The 25,048-nt window shown below is 51.5% G+C and overlaps 1 protein-coding gene across 1 annotated transcript in view; it reads right to left on the bottom strand.

Annotated features, from left to right (window-relative positions):
* The window catches only part of ELAPOR1 (endosome-lysosome associated apoptosis and autophagy regulator 1), a 514,464-nt gene that overhangs the window by 320,096 nt on the left and 169,320 nt on the right, over nucleotides 1-25,048 (bottom strand). Inside the window, exon 4 of the mRNA XM_083173204.1 lies at nucleotides 3,517-3,664. Coding sequence (XP_083029330.1) covers nucleotides 3,517-3,664 — 148 coding nt within the window. The remainder of the gene's footprint in view (nucleotides 1-3,516; nucleotides 3,665-25,048) is intronic.

The raw sequence follows: 25,048 nt of genomic DNA, 5'->3' as shown, positions 1-25,048 counted from the left end.
ATGATCCACCCCAGAGTCAACCAGCTTTTCCCCCAGAAGCATGGGCTGAATGGTGTTAAAAGCACTGGAGAAGTCAAAGAACATTATTCTCACAGTGGCCCCAGCTCTCTCCAGATGAGGTAGGGATATCTGCATCAAATATAGGACAGCATCATCCACACCAATTCCAGGCTGATAAGCAAACTGCAATGGGTCCATAGAAGTTCTTACCAGGGGTCGAAGTTAGCCAAGGACCAACCTCTCCAGGGACTTCATCAGCTGAGATGTCAATGCAACCGGCCTATAGTCACTGAAGTCCTTGGGACAAGATGACTTTGGCAGAGGTACCACACACAAGGTTTTCCACGGTTTCAATACCCTCCCTTGCTCCAGGCTTAGATTAAAGATGGCCGCCACTATCCCACACAGCTGCCCAGCACAGGACCTAAGGGCTCATGAACTGATACCATCTGGACCCTCAGCCTTCGTTACATTACCCCTACTCAGTTCCCTCCTCCTCACCTGATTTTTTGTAATGGACATGGTGGAGGCGATAGGGATAGTAGAGCTATGCCCTGGCTTGGGTGATAGAGGACACCGCTGTTGGTGATGACAGTTTACCGGGGGGTGAATGGACAGTCTGATGAAATCTGTTGAAATTTTTTTTCAAATCATTCACCCACTTAAAATCCTAATTAGACTGGGATACTACATCTTTGAACCCAGAAATGGTTTTTAGATCTCTCTAGATTCCCCTGACATTCTTAAGCGGAAGCTGCTCCTCCATCCTCTTTCTACAGCTCACCTTACCCTCCCTAATCTTCACCCTCAATTCCCTCTGCACAGTCCTCAACTCCTCCTTGTTGCCTAACTTAAAAGCCCTATTTTTATCTTTGAGAAGAGCCTTTATACCAGGGTTAATCCAGGGTTTATTGCTCGAGAAGCACTATACTGTTTTTACAGGCACAGTGTTTTCCACACAAAAGTTAATATAGTCTGTAACATAATCCGTAAGACCGTTGATGTCCTCCCCATGAGAGTCTCACACATCCCACACAGTAGAATCAAAATAGTCCTTCAGGGCCTCCTCAGACCATCTTTTCACAGAACGTGTAGACACTGGCTGCCTGTTAACAATAGGCACGTTAACCGGTCAGATGTGTACCAAGTTGTGATCAGATCTACCCAGGGGAGGAAGAGATGATGAACTGTATATGCCTCCATAATGTTGGCATATAATATTTAATTATAGGGTTCATTTTATTGAGAGCCAATTAGTGTACCAGTATATTTTTGGATTGTGGGAGGAAACCAGAGAACCTGGAGGAAACCCAAGCATGGGAAGAATATATAATCTCTGCACAGTTTGGGCCATGGTGGAAATCGAACCCATGACCTCAGTGCTGTGAGGCAGTAATGCTAATCATTACATTGATGCTTACGGATGCTTAACCACTGCTACGATCCACAATCCCCAACAAAGCTGCTCATAAAGAGCTGTAAACATCGTCTTAACTTTGTTTTAATCCTGTACGGCATAGCACACTTTTACTTATTACCATATACACCTATACCCACATACTTTATTATATACTCCAGCACTTTTAATTAACCCATAAAATTGGTATCACTTGAAAAAAGCTGCTATATTGAGCGCAGAGCACACTTCTCCTTTTTTATTTAAAAAAATCATTACATTGTTTATTCTGACCCTAATAATAACACTTTTGGTCTATCATTCACTTACACTCATGATTCTTCATGTATTAATTATTTAGATATTACAGTGGAGGTAGTAGAGGGAATAACAGCTACCACATCCTATAAGTAGATGGGTGCAATTTTATTCCATACACCGTAATATTAATACAAATGACTTAATAATGTCCCAAAGAGCCAACTACACCGTATTGGGAGGAATTGTACTAAAATTAATACATTTCATATTCAAGTAGTTGAATTTGTGGATTTTTTTATGCCTTTGAGTGCCAAAATCTCTGCGAGAGTTGCACAAAATATTTGCTAAAAATGCCAGTGTCGATCACATTTGTTATATAAATCCAAATAAAAATGTTGTGTAAAAATGTGTACCTATATAAGGTAAACATTACAGGTCATTTTGATGAATAAAAATGTTTGCTGGGCAATTTTTTCACCTATTTTTGACAAATTCCCTTGGCACTCGAAGGGTTAAAGAATGTAACTATCCACAATCTTTGCTAGATCAAGCTTTTGATTACCATTAAATTATGAATCATTCTTTGTCCTGCTATAAATATTAGTTTAACATTTTATTTAATAATGGTTTAATATTTATTTGTAGTTATTCTATTTGTGGTACTTGTTTCCTAGCACGGCGCCCACTAAGCTAATTGCTTAGTGGGCTTTTATGCGTAGAAAAATCGCATCGCATCGCATGGGCCATTTTAGTGCCGTGCGATGCGATGTGATTTTTTTATGTAATTTATTCACTGCTCTGTATGCCCCCAGGGGATCGCATTGCATCGCACCTCCTGCAAAATCGCATGCCATCTTATAGGGTGTGCGATGCCATTACATTAGCTATACAATAATATGATTGTATGACATCCTAAGAGGTTTTAGGCACCCCCTCCCCCCACTATCCACGCCACCCCGAAACGTGGGAGCGCAACGAGCCCCGCGAGGGGCGGCGGAATGCTTCCTCCGACTTTTTCATACCCCCACTTTCCTCATCGGCGCAGAGTTGACCTTATATAGTGTGGCGAGCGCAGCGAGCCACCGATCCCGAAGCGAAGCGAGCCCCGCAAGGGGACACGGAATGCATGTAAAGTAATCCGCGTCCGCTTGCCACGGTTCAGGCTCGGTGGCTCGCTGCGCTCGCCACACTATATCATATCAACTCTTCGTCGACGTGGATAGTGGGGTCATGATAATGAAAACATCGGAGGACGCGTTCCGCTGCGCTCACCACGCTTCGGGGTGGCGTGGATAGTGGGGGGGGGGGGGCGTAAAACATCATTGTATGTCATACGTGCGGCAAGTGTTTTTAAAATCAGAAGCGCTTCCCGCGCCGCCGCATAGCGCTAGTTATTCTCTATTCACTGCAGGGACCCCGCAGACAGCAGCTTTATACACAGTGATAGCGCCGCAGGTACCCCCGCGGCATGGACACCCCTGCCCGCTCCAGCACTGCAGGGACGCCGCCAGTTTTATAATACAGGTACCACCCCCGGGCACCGGGGCGCCCCCACCCCAACTCGCCTGGGGCGCTCCGGTCCCTTGCACCGGCCCTGTATCCAGGATGACATAGCAGCTGGGGTGATGATGTCCTCCATCATACTGCATGTACAAACACCGAAGGATGTCTCTGACGATGATACACACTAGATGATATTAAGATTGTCATTCCGACCCATCAAAATCATTGGAAATATTGTGTAGTGCGTAACCAGATTCAGGGATCTCTGCTTCTTAAAATAGTATCTTAAGCGTTTCTAAGCATTGGTCAGTTTTTTTTTTTTTTGCCAATAATTACTTTGTCCAATGGATACTCACAAAGAACTCAAAAACAATATTGCTGTCTGGGTAAACATATTCAAAGCTGACGGTCCCCTCTTGTTTCAAGTTGATTGAATACATTAAAGTCGCTGAACATTCATCAGTGTTTGATGCAGCATATTCACCATGGGCCTCCCATTGTGACCTTCAGAAAATAGACATAAGAAAATACTAATTAGTATATATTTGTAATGGTATACAACAAAGTGGTCTACAGAGATACACAGAAGATGAAAGAGAAGAACACATACAGTATGGGGTTTATTTACTAATGTTTATGACAAACTTAAAAGGGAAATTCTTTTAATAGCAAAACACAGCTATTAAAAGAACTGACCTTATATATTTTTGGAACAAATGAGTCAAGTAAGTGGAGGTTTTTTACATGCTACCACTTTGTAAATAAACTACATGCAGTATCGCACATAGGGGGGGGGGGGGGTTCTGTGTATCCTGAAACCCCCCCAGGAATCTGAGGGCCTGAGTCTGAAAGCTGAGGGTCCCCTCTTTCCATGGGTACAAGAATTGTAAAAATCGGCCCTGGGGAACCAGAGATATCTGACTTCAAAACAGTGGTCCCCATCCAAACCTGTTAATTGCTCTCCCCAGTCAGATATTTCAGTTTCTGTCTGTCTGACTTAGAGTTTTTCTGAGGGTATATTCCAAAAGCTGGGACTCTCCCCCTTTGAGGGACACTAGAAGCTTGTCTCTACTGTGCCCAGAATCAGAGATAACAGCCTTCAAGCAGCTGGTTACTGCTCCAGCTCCACACACCTGGTATGTAGTTTTATATACTCGTTGGCGGATTGCTCTGCCTCCTGAAATCTGATCCCCTAGTCCCCAGTACCATTTGGCAGGTGGGATTCTCTAGTTTTTAAATTCCATAAAAAACTAAGAAATCAAGTTCCAGGAACTGGAGATATCTGCCGTCAAGCAAATTGTCCTCCCACCAGAAAATTATGAATAATAAGCCCACTCCACTATATACCCCATCCTCTGCTTATTAAACATCCTCTACCACCCTGGAAGTTATGTATTGGGACCCCTTCATTCAGCCCAATGCCCCCTTCTCCCACCTCATCTCCAACTATTTACCCAGTAAAGGGGTAATTAGTGGAAATTACTGAGCCCTACATGCTGAGCGGTTGATATAATACCCCCTACCACCCGCAGGACATCAAAGCTTCCGCTCATAGCACCCCCCACCCCTACCGCTGGAGGATAGGTAGGGGCCCCAATACATTGCTATGCCCAGGGGTCTACACTGCTGTTATGTATATATATATATATTTATATAAATATATTATTATTTATATACATTTGGTCTATCTATAATACTTTAACTGACCCGGCATATACTGGGTCACCTACAGTAAGTGTCCATCTCCGTGCTTTGCTCTGCCCCTCTTGAAACCCCCTTCTGAAAATCCTGCGTTTGCCCCTGACATGGTCTTAAGAAGCATGAAAAAAGCCATAGCAAAGTGCAAAACACTTTTCAGTGGCACCTCAGTTTGCACAAGTGTGCCCAGTTTTCACACATAATACATGGAAAGGAAGAGCAATTTGCTCTCACAGTTGGGCAGAAAGAATCACAGAACTCTAGAGCATCACAATGTATTCAAGTCACCCCTAGGCGAATATTTCTTCTGGAGAAACTCAGAAAAATATATTAAATTCAGTACATTGTGTTTATATATATATCACAATTATGTGGTGAGGATCATGATTTGCTTCTGTTTTTCCACATATGTTATGATTAGCAACCACCAGCACTGGTTTTGCCTATTACATTGCCCATATACAGTATAATTTAAATCAATCCTGGTCCACTAACCCAAGGTACCCCTGCAAGTTTCCTGAGTCACCCCAGGGTGTCTAGGCACCATAGTTGCCTACCCTCCCTGAAATTTATGAAGCACTGATATCCATAATTTTTGTTTTGTGTGTGTGTGTGTGTGGGGAGGGGCACAAAACATGCCCCTGCTCCAGGCACTGTGGCACCTAGCTGCACCACCGTATAAGTCTTTCACATACGTCCAGTGGTAGTGTCCTGGGCTGCCGTATAAGTCCAGCCATGCTGCCCTGTGCTGCCATATAAATCTGCCATATAAGTCTAGCGGTGCTGCCGTATAAATCCAGCAATGCTGCACTGTGCTGCTGTATAAGTTAGCTGGTGAAGACAGACTGGAGTATAATCCGGACAATTGTGGAATAAGGGGAGACCGTCAACTGAAGATGTGGCCTGTAAGTGAGACTAAAGGCATAAACACAGGCCAAGGCCTTAGCCTTTCCTTGCCACTTTGTGTCATTGGCAGTTTGTTTTGACCTCACTGTCTTCTTATAATGTGAAAGTCATTATATATAGAGGTGGTATGTTTGTAGCTATCTATGATTTAGAGAACTTTGCAAGCTTTTTCCAGGTGGACCACCTGTCAATGAAATGATGGGTTTATTATACTGGCCAGGTCTTGTTTATAAAACACAAGGATGGGTGGGAGGACCCAAGGACAATTCCATCTATGCACCTCTTTTCTTTGCGTTATGTGCTCTTTGGAGCATTGCCAGCTTGTTTTGTGGGGGCCCAAACAATGTTACAACAAGGGATGCCAATCCCAGAATTCTGGATTGGAAAAATATTCAATCCCAGAATTCCCTGGATCCCTGCACTACACTGTTACTTACATGGTGGTGGTGACAGGCAAGACCATCTCCAGTAAGTGGGCGGCTGGGAGCAACACAGGGGGCAGGCGGCTGGGAGCTGCACAGCGGGCATGTGGCCAGGCGACCGATTTCAGAACAGTGTACTGTAAGCAGCATGGCGGCGGCCGGGCTGTGCTGTCAGACAGGATGTCATGGGTCATGCTGCACATCCTGGCCATCGCCATGCCGCTACAGCACACTGTTTGGAACAGCCACGCTGCTGCCTGCCAGTATTTTGCAATCAGGTACTAATCCCGCAATCCCAGAAGGCTCAATCCCAGCATTCAAATCCCGCCATTTTTAGGCCAAAATCCCAGCATCCCGCCAATCCCGATCCAGGGATTGGCCTCCCTAGTTACAATGCTGTGAGCTCATCTCACACCTGCCCATATAATAATTCCAGTGTTAGACTCCGACATGAAGTGCCCACCAGAGAAGTGCACTGGATGCCAGGTCATTTGCTTGAAGGGGTGTGGCCACTTGACCAGAGAGGTGTGGCTAGTCATTAGGTCCTTTTAATATGGACAGGATCCTTTAAACAGGGGTGTCAAACACAAGGCCCGCGGGCCAAATCCGGCCCGCCAGACCTCTTCATGTGGCCCGCGCAGCCGCCGCCAGCCTTCACCTTTTATTCTTATTTTTAAACAAGAAAGCCGCCTCTTCAGCGCATGCGCGACAGCCTACAAGCCAGAGAACATCTACCCTCTAGCGCAGTGCCGCCAGTCGTCAACCCCTCCTCCACTCCCACCTGCTGTATAGGAGCCAGAGAGAGGAAAGAGCAGGTCCGTCATTGTGAATGGTGCTGCTGCTGCTGCTGTGCGCTCCAGGTCACTTACTGCTGAGTGTGCACTGCACAGTGACCGGGAGCACGCTGCCCCCCACTCCTGGATAGATAGTGCGAGGAGCGCTACTCACAGGAGGGAGAGGGAAATGCGCCTGTGTGATAGCGCAGCTGTGTCCTTGGTGGTGGAGCAGCTCAGACTGGAGTGGACGCATCAGAGCGGGTAAGTGTCAAACTCTCTGCCTATGTGTGTGTGTGTGCACTGGCACATTGCAGCCCATCATTAATTGCGGTGTCCCATGATAATAAGCAGGACATATGCCCTAAGACTGAGTGCTGCCCCCCTGTGCAGGCAGCGTGTGCCCTAATGCACTGCAGTTCACAGCAATAGCAGGAGGGAAATGCTACTGCTGAGTTACAGTGGTATTATTTGGGACATACTTGTATGAAGGACACTATTATAATAAAGAGTGGACACATAGTCCTACAGATACAACCGGCCCTTTGAGGGTGACCAAACTGCTGATGCGGCCCCTGATGAATTTGAGTTTGACACCCCTGCTTTAAAAGGACTGAATTCTGCACTTGTAATGTGTGTCTACAGAGTTGTGTGCCTGCACTATTAAGGGCCCTACACACAGGAAGAGGCTAAAGCGTTCTGAGAGGGCATATGGTCGTATTGTCGACCACACTTGGTCGACAGTCATTAGGTCGACACCGTTGGGTCGACAGGGGGGAGGGTCTACAGGGTTCTAGGTCGACATGGGTCAAGGTCGACAGGTGTTTAGGTCGACATGGGACAAAGTCGACATGGGTTTAGGTCGGCATATGCGCTAGGTCGACATGGGTTAGGTCGACAGGTTGTTAGGTCGACATGGGTTTTTTCACTGTATTTTGAGCCGACGTGCCGACAGGCGGAATTTCATGCCCTACCATCCACTAGGTTGTGGTGGGAGAATAAAATAGTGTGCCAAGTGCAGCGACGCACCGTGCCCGAAACATTGCGAGCGAAGCGAGCGATGCGAGGGGCTGCAGTTCACTTCCAACTGTGTCCATGTCGACTGTGTCGACATTCGGGTAAAAAAACTGCGAAAAACCCATGTCGACCTAACGACCTGTCGACCTAATACATATGTCGACCTAAACCCATGTCGACATTGTCACATGTTGACCTAAACACCTGCCGATCTTGACCCATGTCGACCTTCCCCCCTGTCGACCCAACGGTGTTGACCTAATGACTGTCGACCACAGTACTGTAGACAAAACGATCCACACCCTCTGAGAGATGCTAATGGTCTCACACAATGAGAGTGAGACCACTGGCACTGATTGATTACTATCCAGCATGCTGGATATTAATAGTTGGGCGATATTGATGCATGGAGTGATGTAGGGGAATTTGCTAAGCGATCTAGTGAGACCGATTACAAAATGCCCCTAAATCACTAAGTGAGTAGGCCCCATTAGACCTTTCACAGGGTCATGGACTTACCTCTCCCAAATGTATAGCTGCTGTTGCACTGCTATCGGTTAGGTGATGTGCCATGGAATTGATATAAGGCAGTATCTGGCAATAGGGGGACTTCACTTTATCCTCAATCTCCCGATTGCCACGCTGTCATTAGCTGTATGCTACGTACAATGACCCATCTGGCAGAATGAGTATGGAGTTCTGCCAGCTTCACTACAGCCTATGTCATTGCACATCACCTAACCGACAGCTCCTATACATTTGGGAGAGGTAACCATGTGAAAGGTCTACTCTAATATTGCAGGCGCACAACTCTGTAGCTGCAGTGCAGAATTCAGTCCATTAAAGGGGACCTGTTCATATTAAAAGGACTTATATCGATGAAACCATGTTCTGGTGTCATTGCTCACTAATATTCATATATTTTCTTTTATAATTTTTTTTATTGAGCTTTGATCCACCTTTAAACATTTCCTACTATATTTTATATTACGTTTAAAAATATTGGTTATTTCAGGAGTGTGATTTTATATCTGCATATATTGGCCCTGCTTCTAATAATATTAGCGCAGAAACATATACAAATATACATTTCAGATTGCAGCTATACTGATAAAAGAAAGTAGACACTGGTCAAGTGGGCATAATAAATAATCTTGACACTCCCTGTCTGTATGGATATTTGCTATGTAACAAGGTCTCATATTATTAGTAAAAAAAAATATAAGAGCTGTTTTAGTACCTTGCTGCGGGCAGTGGACTGCGGGATCGGCAGGTATATTGGGTTCTGTGGCATTATCAGTGTACTCCTTGCTTGCTTGCTGACACACTGAATACCCTGTGCTTGACTTGAAAATGGCTCTCCGGGGTTGAAACGTCAACACAATTTCTATTACAATTAAAAGCCTTTTTTACCTGCTATACTGTAGGTCATGAGTGCCTTCTCTGGCTGATAACCGGAACTGTCTATATGTTTGGAATATTGTATATTCTCTAGTGGAGCACCCTGATTTAATATAGTGGATGTAAGTGCGGATCTCTGGGCTAAAACTGTACCTGCTACAGTGTGTCCACTCTTCCATGCAGATCTTCTCTATATTGGTCATGTTTTGGGGCTGTCACCAGGCAAAATGGACTTTCAACTCCCTCCACAGATTTTGGTTTGGGCTAGGCCACTCCAGGGCCTTGAAATGCTTCTTAAGGAGCTACTCCTTAGTTGCCCAGGCGGACTATTTGGGCCTGGATATGTTCTGGCTTAAGCAGGGGGACCTTTCAGATGCTGCAAGATTTGAATCCATGACGATGTAGTGCTTTACGAATTGTAACCTTTGTGACTGTGGTCCCAGCTATCTTGAGGTCATTGACCAGGTCCCCCGCATGTAATTCTGGGCTGATTCCTCACCATTCTCAAGATCATTGATACCCCATGAGGTGAGATCTTGCATGGAGCCCCAGGTCGAGGGAGATTGTCTGTGATCTTGTATTTCTTCTGTTTTTTCATTATTGCACCAACAGTTTATCTCTTCTCACCAGGCTGCTTGCATATTGTCGAGTAGCCCCTGCCAGCCTTTTGCAGCTCTCCAATTTTGTCCCTGGTGTCCTTAGACAGGTCTCTTAGCCATGGTGGAGAGGTTGCAGTCTGACTGTTTGAGGGTGTGGACAGGTGTCTTTTACAGATAAGCAGTTCAAACAGGTGTCATTAATACAGGCAAAGAGTGGAGCATAGAAGAGCTTCTTAAAGTAGTAACAGGCCTATGAGAGCCAGAAATCTTGCTGGTAGATAGGTGTCCAAATATTTATTTAACACAAGAATATACAAATAAATTGTTTAAAAAAAATCATACAATGTGATGTTATGTTTTGCTGGCTGTCCAAATACTTTTTTTTCCCCCACACTGTATATATATATATATCCATGCAACAAATAAGCGGCAAGGGTCTTTGTGATACTTGTATTGTTCAAACCATCAATACAAATAATCAGCATTGGGGCTGCCTGGGTATACTCTAATGATTATATGGGTGCCTGTTGTGTATTGGGCATACTTTCTAAGACACAGTAATTATTACAACTGTGCTATTAGATCACTCCCATGTCCTGAGACCACTCTTATCCCCATTGCGGTCCGCATACCCAGCATTATGATTGTTCCTGCTGCCGGCTACCGCTGATTGCACCTTATCACCCTGACAGACATCAGCGCCGTGACGCTGGCAGCATGAAGAACAGGCTGTCCGACTCACCCCCAAGCAGGTCCAGCTGTTCCCCACTGCCGTTTACAGCCAATCCCCTGCCTCCCTGCTAGCACCTGTGCCTAAGTAACACAACAGGGAGTAGGGGGACGGCAACAGGAGCCCAGCCAAAGGCTCCATGACCCAGAACTGCAGTGACTGTCACGCCCAGCACCAGTTGTAAGGTGCCCTAATTTTTGTCGGTTATGTTGTAACTTGTATTTATATATGCATGGGGGGCTGTATATATGTATGGGGGGGGAGGATGTATATATGTACAGAGATGGGATGTATATGTATATGGGGGATGCATATATGTACAGAGATGGGATATTTGTATATACTGTAGGTATGGGGGTGAGATGGGATGTGTATACATGTATGTGGGTGTGGGCTATATATATATATTATAAGGGCACGGTAGTGCCCTTATATTAAGGCTGAATCCAACGAACGGATTTTTCCCATAGGGAACTTTTCGGATGGGGGCATGGTGTTTGAGGGACTGCACCTCAAAAGTGACTGGGCGTACTGAGCTGAAATTTGGCACGTACGCGTAGAATCGTCAACCGGTGCTGTGTGCCAAATTTCAGGGCAAAATATAAAAAAATGACCAATTGGGAGCGATCTAAACTTCCAACTGCCAGTTTTTTCCTGACACTCGCGAAATGACACTTTGTCACCCATGTTAGTCTATGAGGGTTTTTTTGGGAAGGCATAACTCGGGGTAGAGGAACAATTGAGACTTGGGGTTTGTTTTATTAGGTAGATATTGTCCCAGTGGAGTGCCTTTTGGGGTTGAGGATTTTCAGATAGGTGCAGTTTTTTTATAATTTAGTGAAACGTCCCCCATTATAAAGATAGGAGCGCCAACTTGTTGCGCAGCCGCAGAAGCCACCAGGAGGGGGAGTACACGAAGAGGCTTCACTTGAGTGTATCAAGATGGCCGACTCCTGCTCGCAAACTGAAATTCTTTTGTGTAAGTATAATTAGTGGTGTTTATGTTATACATGGGGGTGAGGATGGAGGGGTGGGGGGCGCTGTGTGATTATTTTCACTGACACTGTTCTAATGACAGAGTTTAATAAGGTCCGTGCTTGCTGTTCCGGAGGTGGGTGTAAGCTGAGTGACGTCAGCTAATTTATTCACTGCACTGCCAGCACTGCCGGGAAATTCAAATATGAAAGTGCTTTTTATGGGGAAGTGCTCCTGGTGCTAGGCTGCTGGGTGACTGTCCTGCCGTCCAGCAGGCGTTATATGTGGGCGCTGTCTGGGTTACTTTTCCACCCTGCAGGTGTGTGTTTTATGTTAGCCGTGCAGTGCACGGCGGGCGGCGGGGATGATCAGGGCACTGGCTGTGGCTTCTCTCCCCAATAGAGGAAGTTGTGGCTCAGGCTGCAGCCAGCAGGGACAGAGGGAGAAACAAACAATCGTGGCGCTGCTACAGGGGAGTCGGCTGACAGCTGCCTGACATGAGTGCAGTTGCTGAGCGCTGGTGAGTGAGTTCAGATGGTCTCTGTGCCAGCTGAACGTGACATGCAGAAGCAGCAGATATAGCAGCCTGGAAGAGGACTCCATGAAGCAGGGTAGCTGATGTAAAATGAGTGACATCATCTAATGTATATCAATATATCAGCGCGCGATCCCCGGCACCAGCGCGCCCCACCACCCCCCCCCCCCCCCCCCGCAGCACCCCCATCACCCTGCAGCTGTCACCTGTCATCCGGCGGCTTCCCCCATCCCCTGCAGGGTGCAGCCTTCACCCATCCCCTGGCGGTGCCCGGGACCTGGCTGTCATGTACAGTAGCGGCCGCCCGGGAGCCAGCAGTGGGGCAGCGTCTGCCCGGGACCTGGCTGTCGTGTAGCAGCCGCCCGGGAGCCAGCAGTGGGGCAGCGTCTGCCCGGGACCCAGCTTTGCGACAGTGGCTGCCCAGGAGCCGGCAGTGGGACAGCGGCCGCCCGGGAGCCAGCAGTGGGGCAGCGTCTGCCCGGGACCTGGCTGTCGTGTAGCAGCCGCCCGGGAGCCAGCAGTGGGGCAGCGTCTGCCCGGGACCCAGCTTTGCGACAGTGGCTGCCCAGGAGCCGGCAGTGGGACAGCGGCCGCCCGGGAGCCGGCAGTGGGACAGCGGTCGCCCGGGACCTGGCTGTGCGGGAGACAGAGCTGCATGAGTGGCCACATGGAAAGTAAGTGGTGTCCCCGCTGTTACTACTTATATCCTGTATGACACTGTCCCCCTCAGTCACTCTGTTCCCCTCTGTCACTGTCCCGTGTCCTCCTCTGTCACTGTGTTCCATTGTTATTGTACTCGCTGTCCCTGAGTCTCCTTCTGTCGCTGTTGTGACTAACTTGCCCCCCCCTCTGTCACTACCCCCCACGGTCACTGTCCTCATGTCCCCCACTGTCCATCGCTGTCACTGTGCCCTCTGTCACAACCCCCTGCATCCCCTGTTGTCACTTCCCACATGTTCCTCGCTGTAGCCCTCTGTCAATGTCCCTTGTCCTCCTCTGTCACTGTGTTCCATTGTTATTGTACCCACTGTCCCTAAGTCCCCTTCTGTTGCTGTCGTATCCCCCCCGCGGTCACTGTCCTCAACATCCCCCGCTGTCACTGTGCCTGTTGTTACTGTCCCTGTGTCCCCCTCTGTCATTGTCCCTGCTGTCCATCCGTGCATCCCCCGTTGTCACTGTACCGCATCCCTCGCTTTCACACCCTCTCGTCCGCTGCCACCTTACCCCCATTTGCCCGCCATCACCTCACCCCATCTCGTCTGCCGACACCTTACTCTCCCGCGCCTGCCGTCACACCACCCCCCACCACCACACCCACTCTTGCTGTCTGTCACTACACCAGCTTTCGTCCTCGCCATCACTACCGCTCTCACCTCATCACCCACCTTGTCCCACGTCACCTGACCCGTTGCCACCTCACTTTTTCTCACCTCTGGACCCATCACCTCACTCCCCCTCACCACACTGGCTCTCCCCCTTTCCTCTTTTCCGCTCTCTACCCATCCCCTTTCTCTCTCACATGATCTTCTCTCCTCCACCACCTGTCACCCTCTCTGTCCCCTGCTGTCCCTCATATTTTTCTCTCTCCCTTTGTGTCCCCCCCCCACACTTCTCATCTTTCTCTCTTCCTTCTCCTACGCAGGAGGGTCCACACCACCACCGCTGTCCTGCTCCAGCAAGGTCCTTGACTCTGCCATGGAGCTCCTCCAGCTGCTGGGTCTAGGAGGATCCTCGTTGCCACTGCCATCCTGCTCCAGCCAGGTCCATGCCGCTGCTAAACCTGTCAGTGAGTAAGCTGCACACTGCGCACACACCAGCTCTCAGACACCCCCCCATCACTGCTCTGACCTGACAGCTGCACCCCCCCCCCACTATCACTGACCAGACAGCTGTACTCTCCCCCCCCCCCCCCCCCCACCCACCATCCCATCAGTGACAGTAGAACCTCCTGACCCAGGAAAGAAGCGGTCATTTGTCAGATAGCACTTAGGTCGACAAGCATTAGGTCGACACCGTTGGGTCGACATGACTTAAGGTCGACATGGGACAAGGTCGACATGGTTTTAGGCTGACATGTACACTAGGTCGACATGGGGAAGGTCGACAGGTCACAAAGTCGACATGGGGTTTTTCACTGCTTTTTGAGCCGGCATGTACTGACAGGCGGTATTTCATGCCCTATCATCCACTAGGGCGTGGAGTAAGATTATAATAGTGTGCCGAGCAAAGCGAGCGTTGCGAGGGGCTGCAGTTCAACTCCACCTGTGTCCATGTGTCGACATTTGGGACAAAAAACGGTGAAAAACCCCATGTCGACCTTGTGACCTGTCGACCTTCCCCATGTCGACCTAGTGCACATGTCGACCTTAAGCCATGTCGACCTTACTGCTTGTCGACCCAACGGTGTCGAGCTAATGCTTGTCAACCTAAGTGCTGTCTAACATTGAATCCACACCCACCCTGCCAGCACTGACATCAGCTCTATCTATCTACACATGCCCACGCACTCATAGGGTTTAACCTGCTAATAAAACTTTTATTATGATGCCCCTGGCATCTAGTGGCTTCCTGCTTGATGCCATGGGTGTCATACTCGATTCCAAGGAGGTTTTATGCTTGCTGCCAAGGGGGTAGCAGTCTGACAGCCGTGCAGAGAGCTGTGGGCTTCCCACCTGTCTTCAGAGTGGGTCCGCAGATGTTTTAAATCTCGCGCCAGGCCACCAGCCAATAGGAGCTCCGGTGGCTGGTGACCTGGCGCAAGGTTTCAAACAGCCACGAACCCGCTCTGAAGACAGCTGGGGCAGCCCACCGCTTTTGCCCATCTGTCACACTGTTTCAGTACTGCCGCTATGGACCATGAAATAAAACTCCAGGGGGTAATGGACGGGCGTGTTGCCGAGACACAGCCTGGCATGCATATAGTTTCATATAGGTTCCTATAGTTTCATACACATGCCCAGCTGTGGCTTGGCAGTAGGGTGACCAACTCATCCCTTTTATCCGGGACACATATTAATTACACAGGTTCTGTGGCAGTTTAAAACCAGGTGAAATGGAGCCTTGAGGTGTGGCAGTTTAAAACCAGGTGAAAGCCAGCCACAGAACCTGTGTAATTAATATGTGTCCCGGATTAAAGCATACCTTCCAACATGACCCTCTCCAGGAGGGGCACATTGCTCTGTTTCTGGACTTCTCCCTTAATTAATGATTGCCATTACCTGTGTTGAAGCATCTTAGTTATCAATTAACCTGTGTAAAACAGGTGATGGCAATCATACATTATGAGGGAAGTCCAGGAACAGAGCAATGGGTACTTGTGTACTAGCACGGCGCCCCGATAATCAGTCGCACGATTTTTTCATCGCATCGCATGCCATACATGCGATGCGACGCGATATCGCCCGATATTGTACAATGGCATAAAATGTTAAAATTGTATGCCATTGAATATGACATACAATGCCATACAATGGGATGACATGTGATTATAAAATGTATAAGCACCCTAATGCTTAAATGCACCCCCATGCCACCCCCCAAGTATAAACGTGAACCCAAAGCGTGGCGAGCGCAGCGGTACGTGTCCTACGACCTTTTCATACCCCCACTATCCACGTCGGCGTGGAGTTGAGAATAGAAAGTGTGCCGAGCGCAGCGAGCCACCGAGCCCGAAGCGTGGCGAGCGGACGCGGAGACCTGTGAAGCCCGCAAGGGGACGCGGATACCTGTGAAGGTATCCGCGTCCCCTCGCGGGGCTCGCTGTGCTCGCCACACTTCGGGCTCGCTGCACTCGCCACACTTTCTATGCTCAACTCCACGCCGACGTGGATAGTGGAAGTATGAAAAGGTCGTAGGACGCGTACCGCCGCCACTAGCGGGCTCGCTGCGCTCGCCGCGCTTCGGGTTCACGTCTATACTTGGGGGGTGGCATAAGGGTGCATTTAAGCATTTTAAGCACCCATTAGGGTGCTTATACAATTTATAATCGCATGTCATTGCATTGTATGGCATAGTATGCCATATACAATGGCATACAATTTTAAAATTGTACTATATCGGGCGATATCGCGTCGCATCGCATCGCATGCGATATGGTCTGCGATGCGATGGGCGCCGTGCTAGTACACAAGTACCGAGCAATGTGTCCCTCCTGGAGAGGGTCATGTTGGGAGGTATGTTAAAGGGATGAGTTGGTCACCCTACTTGGCAGTGCAATCGTCCATTACCTGCAGGAATTTCATTTTTACCCCAGTTCCCCGACCACTCATCTAACAAGATTTAAAAAAAAGAACCACAGTTGGTGCATTTGTATTTTAGGGGTACATGAGTTGACTCATGAGGGCACAGGGGCGAATTTTATTTCTATTTCATTGTTTGGAGAGATAGATATTATATATATATATATATATTATAAGGGCACGGTAGTGCCCTTATATTAAGGCTGAATCCAACGAACGGATTTTTCCCATAGGGAACTTTTCGGATGGGGGCATGGTGTTTGAGGGACTGCACCTCAAAAGTGACTGGGCGTACTGAGCTGAAATTTGTCATGTACGCGTAGAATCGTCAACCGGTGCTGCGTGCCAAATTTCAGGGAGAAATATTAAAAAATGACCAATTGGGAGCGATCTAAACTTCCAACTGCCAGTTTTTTTCGGACACTTCAGAAATGACACTTTGTCACCCATGTTAGTCTATGAGGGTTTTTTTGGGAAGGCATAACTCGGGGTAGAGGAACAATTGAGACTTGGGGTTTGTTTTATTAGGTAGATATTGTCCCAGTGGAGTGCCTTTTGGGGTTGAGGATTTTCAGATAGGTACAGTTTTTATTAAATTTAGTGAAACGTCCCCCATTATAAAGATAGGAGCGCCAACTTGTTGCGCATGCGCAGAAGACATCACCTGGGGGAGTACACAGAGTGGCTTCACTCGGGTGCACCAAGATGGCCGACGGAGATGCGACCTCTGAGCACCCGCTGTGACAAGCTCATACCTGGTCCCCTGGTCACTAAATGCGGGCAGGACTTGGCTAGTGGGACCCCTCTTGATCCCCTGAAGCGGGGGATATGGCCGGCATGGGGCAGCGGAGTCAGGGTGACCGCTCGCAGCCGTCTGCAGATTGCGGCCTACACTATATCCGGAAGCCGCGGCCTAGATTTGAAAGCCCGGCCGCGGCGCGCGCTCCGGAGCGGGCGCACGGCGCAAATTGGTATGCAAAGACGCCGCAGGCTCACTCCTCCGTGGGATCCACTGCCTCGACCTCCAGACCACCACAACTAGACCCACCATGACCGCAGCCTCCTCCGCTGGATCCGCTGCCTCTGTCACTATGGGACCCGCTGCTTCAGGCTCCACAAGACCAGTGATCGTGCAGCAACCTCCACCATGGGACCACAGCTGCTGCTGCCTCCATGATATCCTGACACAGACCACTGGAAAGCATTCTGCCACCATGCTGTCTTAGGTACACTTGTACTTGTAGGGAAGAAGGGGAGGGTGCAGGGTTGGGGACACACATACCTGTCTTTCTCTCTATAACCCTTGGCTATTCTCCTTCTTTCTCCTCACTCTCTTTACACTCTGCTTCTCTCTCTGCTCTCTCCTTCTCTCTGCTCTCTCTCTGCACTCTATCTCTCTGCACTCTATCTCTCTCTGCACTCTAATTTGTCTCTGCACTCTCCTTGCTCTCTCTTTCTCTGTACTCTCCTTCTCTCTCTGCAATCCTCTTCTCTCTCTCTCTCTGTACTCTACTCTCCCCTCTCTGTGTACTCTCCTCTCTCTGTGTACTCTCCTCTCTCTCTTTGCACTCTCCTTTATTTTTCTGCACTCTGATTCTCTTTCTCTCAGCACTCTCCTCTCTCTGCACTCGCCTCTCTCTCTGCACTCGCCTCTCTCTCTCTCTGCACTCTCCTTCTCTATCTCTCTCTGCACTCTCCTCTCTCCCTGCTCCTCTCTCTCTCCACTCTGTGGGGTATTCAATGCCGCAGCGAACGGCTGGCGAGGGGGTTAAACAGCGAGGATTGCTGAAAACCAGCGATCCTCACTGTTTAACCCCTGCATAGGCCGCTCGCTCTATTCAACGTACTGGGGAAATCCTCGCCGTCACAGGACGGCGAGAATTCCACAAAACAGCGAGACCCGCGGCTGCTGCAGAAAACTTGCAGTTTTTAGCCGTGGGTCTCGCTGGTTCTGGAGCCGCATCCGCCAATTCCCCCTCGCTCAAAAAACCGGAGCGAGGGGGAATTGGCGGATGCGGAGGCTGTAAGTAAGTAATAGCCTGCACCCCACCCCTCTTGTGTGTGCCTGCCCTTTCCTGCAAGTGACAGCATACCTTCCTTAAGTTCCTTGTCTCACCTGCACATGCCTGCCGATGCCCCCCACAAATCTGCTTACTTAGCTCTTGCTTGTGAGCATGCCTGCGCCACCCCTGCAACAGCCTGCCCCTTCCCCTCTCACTCTCGATCTGACACTATGGGGGAAATTTACCAATATGAAAAACCTAGTTTTTCGTATTGGTATTTCCCCTCCGACTGCATACGACTGTTTCAGTCGTATGCAAAGTCATGTTCCGGAGGGGAAATTACAAAGCAGTCATATACGACTGCTTTGTAACCCTCCGATGGTGTAACCATTCGTATTAGCGGCACATATATACGGCTGCTAATACGAATTCGTACAGGCAGTCTGCACGGATCAGTCAGATCCGTGCAGGCTGCAGTGTGTAAAAAAAATAGAAAAATTAAATAAATGTAAAAAAAAAACAGCGTGGGGTCCCCCCCACAGCTGTAACCAGCACCAGGCTGAAGGAGCCAGGGCCGGTAATTAAAAATCAGGGAACCCGACAAATAGGGGTTCCCCGATTTTTAACAACCTGCCCCAGGCTCCAGGTCCGGGTCTGGTTCCCAAAATACGGGGGACGAAATGACTAGGGGTCCCCCGTATTTTAAGAACCAGCCCCAGGCCAAACCAGCCAGCAGGGTAATGCCACAGCCGGGGAGACTTTTTATACAAGTCCCCCCGGCCAAAGCATTAACCCCCTGACCAGTCAGCCTGGCCAGGGGCCCTGGGGGAGTGGGGACCCCCCCAATAAAGGGGTCCCCCCCTCCAGGACTTACCTGACCAGGCTGAAGCCTGGTGCTGTCCTCGATGCCCCTGGGCGGTGGGCATCGAGCTGATAGTGGTGTAAAAAATAGAATAATCTATTGTCTAATACTGGGGCACTATGAGTCCCAGCAAGCCTCCCCCGCAAGCTGGGACTTGGAGAACCACAAGTCCCAGCCTGCGGGGCATTAAAGGGCCTGCTGGGTCTTGTAGTGCCACAGTATTAAAAATAGAAAAATAAAACACACTGACACACACTTAAAATAAAACTTTAATACATACAAAGCCCATACATACTGATACTTACCTATCTTCTTCCCGTAGGTAGCCCTGGTCCTGTGTCGTCTTCTGGTCCTGTGTCGTCTTCTGTCTCCATGTCGACGTCGCTGTCGGCGGTCCGGAGTCCGACGAAATCCATGGAGGAAGCTGTGGAAGGAAACCATACTCACCTCTCCCAGGGCGATGTAGTCCAGGTAAGGGTCTTTGCAAAAAAGCAAACCGACACGCGAAACCAGCCGGACAGCAGAGCCTCACGGTGTTTGTGTACATTGTGCGGCTCCGCCTCCCGAATGCCGATATTGGCCGCCTTGCGGCCTAGCGTCCAATCAGGAGCCGCTAGGCCGCAAGGCGGCCAATAGCGGCATTCGGGAGGCGGAGCCGCACAATGTACACAAACACCGTGCGGCTCTCTGCTGTCCGGCTGGTTTCGCGTGTCGGTGTTTTACACAACTTAGCAGCTGTATTATCAGTACGGCTGCTTAGTACATCAGGAACCACCATTCTTTTGAATGGTGATTCCTGTCGTATTCTATCGATGGTGTAGACATTCGTATTTGTAAATACAAATACGAATGTTCCATCTTTAGGAATACGAATTGTTGTATTTTCGGGATTGTAAATCCCGAAAATACAAATTCGTAAAAAAAAGGTGTATTTCTCCCTACGAATACACCTTTTTTCTACGAATCCATTTTGGTAAATGTCCCCCTATGGCATTATGGTGTAAACTCTTGGTCCATTTGTCCCTATTTTCTTTTTAAATTGTCCACTCGTGTATGTGTGGCAAAATGTATAATGGGCATCAGTGTGTGGCATAATGTATAATGGAGATTACAGTGTGTGATGTAATGATGTAATCAAGAATAGATTTGAAGCAAAAGTTAAAAAAAACCATAAGGCGGGTCAAGGGGCAGGGCTGGGGGCGGGTCAATGGGTGGGCTGTGGGTGTGTCAAGGAGCGGGTCACTGTCCGGGAATCGCTCAACACAAAGGTGGTAACCCTATCCCCATCTCGCTCAGCTTCACCCCCATCTCGCTCCCTGTCGAATCACCCCCATCTCGCTCATCACCTCACCCCCATTTTGCTCCCAGTCACCTCACTCCCATCTCGCACCTCACCCCCATCTCGCTCCTCATCACCTCACCACCATCTTGCTCCCCATCACCTCAGCCCCTCTCGCTCACCGTGGAATCACCACACCGTCTCACCACAGTTGGTGTATTTCTATTTTAAGGGTACATGAGTTGACCCAGGAGGGCACAGGGGCAAATTCTATTTCTACTTTTCTTGTGTATATATATATATATATTAGGAAGAAAAGGGCACTCAGGGACTCCTGATAGCAGTGAAGACAAGTGGGCAAATTTATTCCATCTAAAGACAGCGGCAGCATGTGTGTGCAGGCTGACCGCGGGATTCCCTGAGCAGCTCTCTATGTTTTCCGCAGCATCTCTCCCTCCCTGCGCATGTGTCTGCTCTCTGCTGTGTCGAGCCATGACTGTAGGACAGGAGTCAGGCCAGCGTGGGCTGATGAAATGGAGTAGAAGCGAAGAGAAGCACGGTGCCTGCTACTGAACCAGAAGAAACGCGGGTCCCAGCGGCTAAAGGGTGGAGAACCGAGCTCCGGAGGGTGGAGAAGAAGGCTGCATGGCACCTGGAAATGAAATTGATCCAACGTGTCCCCAAAAGCAGCCTCCTTTCAAGCCCAGGTTAGTAACTACTACACACACACAATCGCCCACAGCCTTACTCTAATTATACACCCCCTCCCCTGCAAGCCTAACTATCTATACACCCCCGTTCCTCCGCAGCCTAAATATCTATACAACTCCCTCCCCCGCACACCTGCTCCCCGCAAGCCTAACTATCTATACACCCCTCCTCCGCAAGCCTAACTATCTATACACCCCCTCCCCCCCACTGTATAGCAGACACCCCCTGGGTAGCGGGACACCCCCGGCCGCTCCCCCCTGGGTAGTATGACACCCCAGGCCGCTCCCCCCTGGGTAGCGGGACACCCCCGGCCGCTCCCCCCTGGGTAGAGAGACACCCCCGGCTGCTCCCCCGTGGGTAGTATGACACCCCAGGCCGCTTCTTATGTATCGTAGGACACCCCAGACCGCTCCCCCTGTGTAGTGGGCCGCTCCCCCTGTGTAGTGGGACACCCCAGGCCGCTCCCCCTGTGTAGTGGGACACCCCAGGTCGCTCCACATGTGTAGTAGAACACCCCAGGCTGCTCCCCCTGTGTAGCAGAACACCCCAGGCCGCTCTGTTTGTGTAGTAGGACCCCCCCAGGCCGCTCCCCCTGTGTAGTAGGACCCCCCAGGCCGCTCCCCCTGTGTAGTAGGACACCCCCGGCCGCTCCACCTGTATCGTAGGACACCCCAGGCCGCTCCACCTGTATCGTAGGACACCCCAGGCCGCTCCCCCTGTGTAGTAGGACACCGCAGGCCGCTCCATCTGTATCGTAGGACACCCCAGGCTGCTCCACCTGTGTAGCAGGACACCCCAGGCCGCTCCCCCTATGTAGCGGAACACCCCCGGCCGCTCCCCCCTGGGTAGCGTGACACTCCCGGCCGCTCCCCCCTGGGAAGCGGACACCCCTGGCTGCTCCCCCCTGGGTAGTGGGACACTCCCGGCCGCTCCCCCCTGGGTAGCGGGACACCCCCGGCCGGTCCCCCCTGGGTAGCGGAAACACCTCCGTCCGCCCCCCCCTGGGAAGCGGGACACCCCCATCCGCTCCCCCCTGGGAAGCGGGACACCCCCGGCCGCTCCCCCCCTGTGTAGTGGGACACCCCCGGCCGCTCCCCCCCTGTATAGTGGGACACCCCAGGCCTCTCCCCCTGTGTAGTGGGACACCCCAGGCCTCTCCCCCTGTGTAGTGGGACACCCCAGGCCGCAGCCCCTGTGTAGTGGGACACCCCAGGCCGCTCCCCCTGTGTAGTGGGACACCCCAGGCCGCTCCAATTGTATCGTAGGACACCCCAGACCGCTCTACCTGTGTAGTAGGACACCCCTGGCCGCTCCCCCTGTGTAGTAGGACACCCCTGGCCGCTCCCCCTGTGTAGTAGGACACCCCTGGCCGCTCCCCCTGTGTAGTAGGACACCCCAGGCCGCTCCCTCTGTGTAGTAGAACACCACAGGCCGCTCCCCCTGTGTAGTAGGACAACCCAGGCCGCTCCCCCTGTGTAGTAGGGCACCCCAGGCCGCTTCTTATGTATCGTAGGACACCCCAGGCCGCTCCACCTGTATCGTAGGACACCCCAGGCTGCTCCACCTGTATCGCAGGACACCCCAGGCTGCTCCACCTCTGTAATAGGATACCCCAGGCCGCTCCCCCTGTGTAGTAGGACACCCCAGGCAGCTTCCCCTGTGTAGTAGGACCCCCTAGGCCTTTCCCCCTGTGTAGTAGGACCCCCCAGGCCGCACCCCCTGTATAGTAGGACACCTCAGCCTGCTTCCCCTGTGGACTAGGACACCGCAGGCCGCTTCTTATGTATTGTAGGATGCCCCAGGCCGCTCCCCCGTGGGTAGTATGACACCCCAGGCCGCTCCCCCCTGGGTAGCGGGACACCCCCGGCCGGTCCCCCCTGGGTAGCGGGACACCCCCATCCGCTCCCCCCTGGGAAGCGGGACACCCCCGGCCGCTCCCCCCTGGGAAGCGGGACACCCCCGGCCGCTCCCCCCCTGTGTAGTGGGACACCCCCGGCCTATCCCCCTGTGTAGTGGGACACCCCAGGCCTCTCCCCCTGTGTAGTGGGACACCCCAGGCCGCAGCCCCTGTGTAGTGGGACACCCCAGGCCGCTCCCCCTGTGTAGTGGGACACCCCAGGCCGCTCCAATTGTATCGTAGGACACCCCAGACCGCTCTACCTGTGTAGTAGGATACCCCATGCCGCTCTACCTGTGTAGTAGGACACCCCTGGCCGCTCCCCCTGTGTAGTAGGACACCCCTGGCCGCTCCCCCTGTGTAGTAGGACACCCCAGGCCGCTCCCTCTGTGTAGTAGAACACCACAGGCCGCTCCCCCTGTGTAGTAGGACAACCCAGGCCGCTCCCCCTGTGTAGTAGGGCACCCCAGGCCGCTTCTTATGTATCGTAGGACACCCCAGGCCGCTCCACCTGTATCGTAGGACACCCCAGGCTGCTCCACCTGTATCGTAGGACACCCCAGGCTGCTCCTTCTGTGTAGTAGGATACCACAGGCCGCTCCACCTGTGTAGTAGGACACTCCAGGCCGCTCCCCCTGTGTAGTAGGACACCCCAGGCTGCTCCCCCTGTGTAGTAGGACACCTCAGGCGGCTCCCCCTGTGTAGTAGGACACCCCAGGCCTCTCCCCTTGTGTAGTAGGACACCCCAGGCCGCTCCCCCTGTGTAGTAGGACAACCCAGGCCGCTCCACCTGTGTAATAGGATACCCCAGGCCGCTCCCCCTGTGTAGTAGGACACCCCAGGCAGCTTCCCCTGTGTAGTAGGACCCCCCAGGCCGCTCCCCCTGTGTAGTAGGACCCCCCAGGCCGCACCCCCTGTGTAGTAGGACACCTCAGCCTGCTTCCCCTGTGGACTAGGACACCGCAGGCCGCTTCTTATGTATTGTAGGATACCCCAGACCGCTCCCCCGTGGGTAGTATGACACCCCAGGCCGCTTCTTATGTATCGTAGGACATCCCAGACCGCTCCCCCTGTGTAGTGGGCCGCACCCCCTGTGTAGTGGGACACCCCAGGCCGCTCCCCCTGTGTAGTGGGACACCCCAGGCCGCTCCACATGTGTAGTAGAACACCCCAGGCCACTCCACCTGTGTAGTAGGACACCCCAGGCTGCTCCCCCTGTGTAGCAGAACACCCCAGGCCGCTCTGTTTGTGTAGTAGGACCCCCCCAGGCTGCTCCCCCTGTGTAGTAGGACCCCCCAGGCCGCTCCCCCTGTGTAGTAGGACACCCCCGGCAGCTCCACCTGTATCGTTGGACACCCCAGGCCGCTCCACCTGTATCGTAGGACACCCCAGGCCGCTCCCCCTGTGTAGTAGGACACCGCAGGCCGCTCCATCTGTATCGTAGGACACCCCAGGCTGCTCCACCTGTGTAGCAGGACACCCCAGGCCGCTCCCCCTATGTAGCGGAACACCCCCGGCCGCTCCCCCCTGGGTAGCGTGACACTCCCGGCCGCTCCCCCCTGGGAAGCGGACACCCCTGGCTGCTCCCCCCTGGGTAGTGGGACACTCCCGGCCGCTCCCCCCTGGGTAGCGGGACACCACCAGCCGCTCCCCCCTGGGTAGCCGGACACCCCCGGCCGGTCCCCCCTGGGTAGCGGGACACCTCCGTCCGCCCCCCCCCCCCTGGGAAGCGGGACACTCCCATCCGCTCCCCCCTGGGAAGCGGGACACCCCGGCCGCTCCCCCCCCTGTGTAGTGGGACACCCCAGGCCGCTCCCCCTGTGTAGTGGGACACCCCGGCCG

The sequence above is a fragment of the Crinia signifera genome, chromosome 2, assembly GCF_055691185.1.
Source record: "Crinia signifera chromosome 2, ASM5569118v1, whole genome shotgun sequence".
In the NCBI taxonomy this organism is placed as follows: Eukaryota; Metazoa; Chordata; class Amphibia; order Anura; family Myobatrachidae; genus Crinia; species Crinia signifera.
Note: the sequence above shows the minus strand (reverse complement) of the source record. Positions and strands in the feature narration are given on the sequence as shown.